This window comes from Mastomys coucha, unplaced genomic scaffold, assembly GCF_008632895.1.
Source record: "Mastomys coucha isolate ucsf_1 unplaced genomic scaffold, UCSF_Mcou_1 pScaffold12, whole genome shotgun sequence".
Classification (NCBI taxonomy): domain Eukaryota; kingdom Metazoa; phylum Chordata; class Mammalia; order Rodentia; family Muridae; genus Mastomys; species Mastomys coucha.
Window position 1 is genome coordinate 89,188,502 of NW_022196894.1, and position 6,024 is coordinate 89,194,525.

Here is a 6,024-nt window from a genome sequence, read left to right on the forward strand (position 1 = left end):
TGTGCCTGACCACCTATCAGACACCAGTGAAACTCTGCTTGTACCCTTCCTCCAGTTGCTGGAATTTAGCTACTGGCTCTATGCTCTCTTAGCCTCCAGGAGCACCAGCCATGATGTCACGGTCAAGCTGGCCAAGCATGGCGCAATCATCCCAGCTCCTGTCGGGCTAGAAAGTTTCTGATTGTTGTTTTTGCACACCATTCTGTAGAGTGACACCAACATCACAGTGGGACAGTGAAGGCAACACGTTGGGAGACTGACCTAGGTGGGGTCTTAACAAGGCTGACTCATCCTGAAAACATGTATGCTTTGGTTGTCTCTGTCATGACAGAAAGATTAACACTAACTGCACAGCAATGGGAATTCAGTGACCGTCCCTTCCCATGTGCCCAGTCTCTCCATAAACTGAGCTGAGGCAGAAGCAATGCTGACTACAAAGTAGCCATGAGCATGCAAGGAAGAGCTCCAGAAAGAAAGAGTTTCCTTGCAGGGACAAAACCAAGTTTATTACCAGGAGGCATGGGGGAAACAATGGGTGGGCAGATGGGACATCTTCTAGAACATCCTGGTGTGGGAAGGCATGGATGGCCTGAGCCAGCTGCCCCTTGACCTATTCTGGTAGGTCTATCTGGGTTCAGAGGCTCCCTGGGCAGCAAATGAAGGCCAAGAGCAGTCAGTTCTCCTGTGATTGACTGGGTGGTTCTCTTTGGGATTCAGAAAGCAGCCACAGCCCATGCCTTTCTTTCTAATTTGATGTGGGTCAAAGGTTTTATGGTTAACACCTGGCTGCTGTTTGTCTACAGTTTTATTGTATCTCAATGAAAGCTTGTGCCACTCAGGGTTTCTATGTGGACAGTGGCCCATTACAATCTTTGTTCTACCTAGGTCACAGGCTCTCTGGTCAGCAAGACCTGGCTCCTACTTGTCTCTAATTTCCCTGTGCCTACATAGAAAGTCATAACCCTTGGGCATGTGGAGCTGGTCCAAGTACATTCCTCTCTTCTCTTGGTTCAAATGTTGGTCACAGGCTCTCTGGACTTTAATCACTGACTGCTGTTTATCTCCAATTCCTCTATATGTGAAGGGATTTTTATTCATCTCAGAGCTGACGTGGCCCAGCTCCCTCTGCTTGCTAGTCTGCTATGGTTTGTGTCATACAGACCCTCAGAAGAGTGGGCTGAGCCACCTAGCTGGGATGTCAGTGATTCTACTGTACACCCTTGTACATCTAATGGGTCTCCTTCAGTGTCCTCCAAGATCTGGAACAGAACATACATAAGGGATTGCAGTTCAGCTATCACACGGTAGATGACCATTTTTCTTGTTAAGTTTTCTTGTGTATGCTCAGCAGCTGGTGGGGGGTGATCAATCTTTAAAGAATCCCCAAGCCCGGTGTATTTTGTACTGTGGTTTCCATATTGTAAAGCATACCTTGGGATGTTCTTCCAAGAGCTTTTAGAAGTAGCCTCTCCTTTTTCTGGTATCTGAGACTTGGCTGTATCCTTGAGGTGGGTGGAGCTTGGGATGGAAGGCCTTACTTCCTCAAGCTTTTTTCCATGGCTAAGGGCTCTTGATCTTCTAGTACTCTGCCTCTCTTCATGGGGATGAACCCTATTATGATCCCAAATTTCAATCTTATTCTTCAGGACTCTGTTCTCTCAAGTATCCACCCTCTCGTGTCTCCTCATGAAGACATCACATAAGCCCTGGAAAGTCTTGGGGTTTTGGCCTCTAGTCTGGAAGCTGGGCAGTGAGTCCTGTGAAGATAAGCTGACCTTAGCAGGGCATACTCTACTGGGACCATCTGGATGATGGCTCACAGGCCAGGCCTCTTTCTGTTTGTTTGAACTCAAAATAATGTTACTGTAGACTTGTGTTTTTAAAGTTGAGTCCTGTGAGTGTTGTGGGGTAGGTGTTTGTAGATGAGCTGGGAGTCTGTTGGCCCCTAAAGACCCACAGACCCTGCAACTGATACTGATGTCTTGGCTATTGTGAATCTCACTGGATCCCAGACTCACTCCCCATGCACAAAGTGGCTCTTCTTTTACCTCCACTATATTAATTTGTCTGGCTGCTGAAGGTGGTGGGACCCTCTCTCCAGTGCCTTCCATTGTCACACACTGGAGGCAGTGTCCTGAGTCTACCTTCTGAAAGCCCTTCTGTGGTGCATGCTTGGCCATTTTGGGATTGGTATTTGGTTGCGGGCTGCCTTTTCCAATGCCTTGAATAGTCCTGCTCTGTTGGGGATCTGCTGCCTAGAAGTACAAAACAGGTCTCTGAACACTCAGGTATCTCTGCAATGGATGTGGATGGGCCTTTGGGGTCCCATGGCTGGCAGCAGGTGGAGGGGCTCTTTGGGTCTCCTGAACCTCTGCAGGTGAGTTATGAACTCAGCTCTCTCTAGCCTGGCAGCTAATGTACTTTCTGCCATTGTTCCTCCTGGATCTTGGTGATGCAATTTTTCCAGGACCATGGCAGCCTTGGAATAGTACGCAGCCTTGGAATCACAGATGGGTGAGGAGGGATACACAACCTTGGTAAGGTTTGAGGGTGGAACTCCAGATGGGGTGGGATCCCTTGCCTCAAGGGTCTGCCGATATGGTCTACTTCTGTATTTCATAGGAATCTGTATGATGTTTGATGCTGGCATCCTTTCAGTCTTTGAGTCAAGCAGGGAATGATGCTCAGCAGCATTCATGTAGGACACTTCCTCTGTCCTCAGTGCAGGTTTCCTGGGTTTCAGCACCTTTCCCAGGAGTGCTGCTTGAAGTGCAAGGCTCCTGTTTTGGCCCAACACCAAGTTCCTTCTTGGTGTTATGCACATCAGACTTTGCTCTGTCCTTCTTTAATGGTACCCTTGTGGGCATAGACCCCTTCAATTTGCTATACTTGTAGGTTTTGGAGTTGAGGATGGAGGACAGGTCAGCCTGATAGAGTTGACTGCTCTTGCATTCATGATCATTGTGTGCTGGGAAATGTCCCTGAACCTGGGTCAGTTTTCTGCATGGGAGGAATCTGAAGAGGGTTCCTTGTTCTTCTCTTACATTAGTTGCCATGTGTTTATTCTGTGGCTCCTTATGGTGCTGGAGCATCTGGCAATGCTCTGGATGGATGGAGGCTGGCCTGATAGCCTTAGTATGCAGGATGCCCCTTGGGAAAGTTCCCAGTGGGTTTGCTAATGGCTTTTTGATGTTTTGGGTTATCATAATCCTTGGTGTCTTTTGAATACATTCCATGTTTCCGGGGCAGGCTTTCCTTTGGTAGGGATGCCTGTATCCTTCTCTCCATGTTAGGACATGAGACTACATAGGCCCTACTTTTGAAACAAGGAGGTGTTTGTTTTGGGGTAGATTTTGGGAAGATTTCTTCTTCTTGGACTTTATTCACACCTACCAAGAATGGTGTTACAAGTTGGTGAGGTCATGGCTGATCCTGGGAATGCTGTGGAGGTCTTTTAGTCTGGGATGGATCTTGGGCAGGACCACAAGCATCAATAGACCTTACGAATCTACATTTTGCCAAGGAAGGGCTTCTGAGCTCGTGGGCAGTAGCCATCACTGATTCCGAGAAAATGGAGCATGTGCCCCAGAAGAGCACACTAAACTTCTGTTGTATAAGATCCTCCATGAGCTTGAGATAATTGAACAGCTGAGAGAAAGAATGGTGATCTGTTTTTTGACTCAGTTTCCAAAACGTTTGTGGTGTGGAGTCCAGGAAGAGTTGCTTGTTGGGACTGCAAAAGACAGGGGGCAAAAGCATCAGCCACAAGCAAAGGATCAAGTAGTCCATCAGTCTGTAAATACGGCACCTGTAGCCATATAGTCCCTCCATTGCCTACATATCCTATGCCCCTTAGTCTCATATCCAACAGAGATGTCTTCAAATCCCACCCTCCATTGCATATTCAGAATAAAGATGCCCAGACCATGAGCTCACATTCTGGTATGTAAAATTCCATAAGACAAAGATTTCTTACAGTTTTGGAGGTTGTGATGGAGTCTTGGTCTCTTCCACATTTTTTCCTCCATCTCTACAACCTGGAGATAGTGACATAGGATCAGGATGAGGAATGAAAACACACAGGAGTGAGGTATCTCTCTTAAGACTACTTATGCTAAACCACCATAATCCAAGGACAGAACACTGAAAGTGAGCAAGGAGAGTGGAGGGACCACATCTCTCCATTTATACCATCTTTGCCCTTCCTTCGACCTGTGTATTTTCTCTTACAATACTGTAATGGCCACAGGATCAGTTATCAAAAGAGAAATGCAGCTACGAGAATTGAAGCTACCTGCTGTTAGGTGTACATGGGAATCCTCCATACAGAGGCACAGCATCACTTCAGTACCTTGAGCAGCACTCACATGTGTAGCACCCATCCTCAGACCAGAGGAGATCCAAGCCCTGATCTAAGGCCCTTGGTCTCATCACGTGCTTCATATCAGCTCAACTCCAATGAATGCATGCACCTGAACAGAGGTCAGATCATCTTTTTCTGTACTTGTCCTGTGTCCTCCCCAACTCAGAAATGCAGTCTGTCCATGGAGCCTCACTCATCCTTAGGGCCTCTCTGCCTCCTTGAACAGATGGTCTGAGAGCTTCAGGCAGACACCTCAGGGCCACCCTCACCTCTGCTCTGCCTGTCTTCCCTTTAGTCTCTTTGTGGAGATTTTCCCTCACCTGTCTGTAGCTAGACATTAGCTAGTTTGTAGGTTCATCTTTCTTCCAACCTTCTCCACCCTTTTTCCTCCACTGGTTCTATCCCCTAACACTTGATAGGATAGAGAAAAGGGATAGTCGGGAAAGGGGGAGACATTATTGTTAGAGGTCTTTCTGCTGACCGGGAGGTTGAGTTCCTTGGGGAATTCATCGTCACTGTCAAGATATCAAATTTCTTTTCCTTTTCTCTTCTCTGCACGGTACTACTTATCAAACCACAAACACTAGCAAGCAATAAAAACCATTGCTCTCAAGGACCTAGCATTTATGTATGCTCTGAAAAGTCCCCAGAATTTCAAAAGTCACAGGACCAGGGAAACTATCAGCTGCTGGCAAAATCATGCCCCAGCTTGAATATGAGGCATGTCATACTCAGCTGCTGCGGACATTTTGAAGCAGTCTCATATCTCATACCTCAGACTAAAACAGAAGAATATATTCTTATGTTATTGTTTGTAAAACAATAACAAAAATTGTCACTAAGCCTGTTTTCCTAGGAAATGTGAGAGTAGCAGTCATGAACCCTAACCCTAACCCTGACTGCTGCTCCAGTGTGTGTGAACCAAGGCTCTCCTCACCTTGAGCATGTCCTTTTGGCTTCCAGATGCTGGTGACACTGGGCACTCTTCCAGGAAGGGGAGTAGTAGGAAAAAGAGCCCAGCTCCACACATAATGGCAATGCTCGCGTCCATTGCTATGTGTGTAATGCTGGGGCTCATCCATGGTCTTCATTAGAACGAGAAAATGCTCCATCTTCTTAATCGCAGTGCAGCTCTCAGGCTACTGACTCCTTGAGTGCAGTGAGTGTGAGATGTGTCAGGAGGGCTCAGGCCACATCACACAGCTGTGCCTCCTCCTCATCACAAAGGGCTCCTGGCAGTAGAGGGGGTACCACAGCCCCTCCCCATCCTCCAGCACAGAGTCCCCTCCTGTGTCCTTTTCCTGCTTCCTCCTTCCAAATCCTGCTGCTGAAATCTGTCACAAATAGACCTCTGTCCCTGTTTTGTTCCTTATCCCTGGGCACCACTACTACTCTGTGTAAGCATATATTTTGTTCAACCTACTTTAAGAAGGGTTAAATTCCCCTCTAGCCCATGAGCCAACATAGGAAGTGAGAAAGAAAGGTTATTAAGATATGGGGAAAATGGACCTGCACAGAAATAGTTCAACGGGGCAGTTACAATCTTTGTTGTTTTCAGTCTAGTCCCCTAGCAATCACCAAACAGAAATCAGCTCCTGCAGACCAGTCCACTGGGCAGACACCACACATGAATCAGCAAGGGCAGTTCAATATGCTGCTGG

At 47.1% G+C, this 6,024-nt stretch overlaps 1 protein-coding gene across 1 annotated transcript; it reads right to left on the reverse strand.

Annotated features, from left to right (window-relative positions):
• Positions 1–484: 484 nt before the first annotated feature.
• On the reverse strand, positions 485–5,621 carry LOC116086132 (spermatogenesis-associated protein 31A6-like). The gene is given in 7 exon segments (XM_031364387.1): positions 485–1,118; positions 1,121–2,374; positions 2,377–2,752; positions 2,754–3,158; positions 3,160–3,733; positions 3,977–4,037; positions 5,301–5,621. Coding segments are annotated over 7 exon segments (3,045 nt in total). The 5' UTR covers positions 5,476–5,621; the 3' UTR covers positions 485–918.
• Between the last annotated feature and the right edge of the window lie 403 nt (positions 5,622–6,024).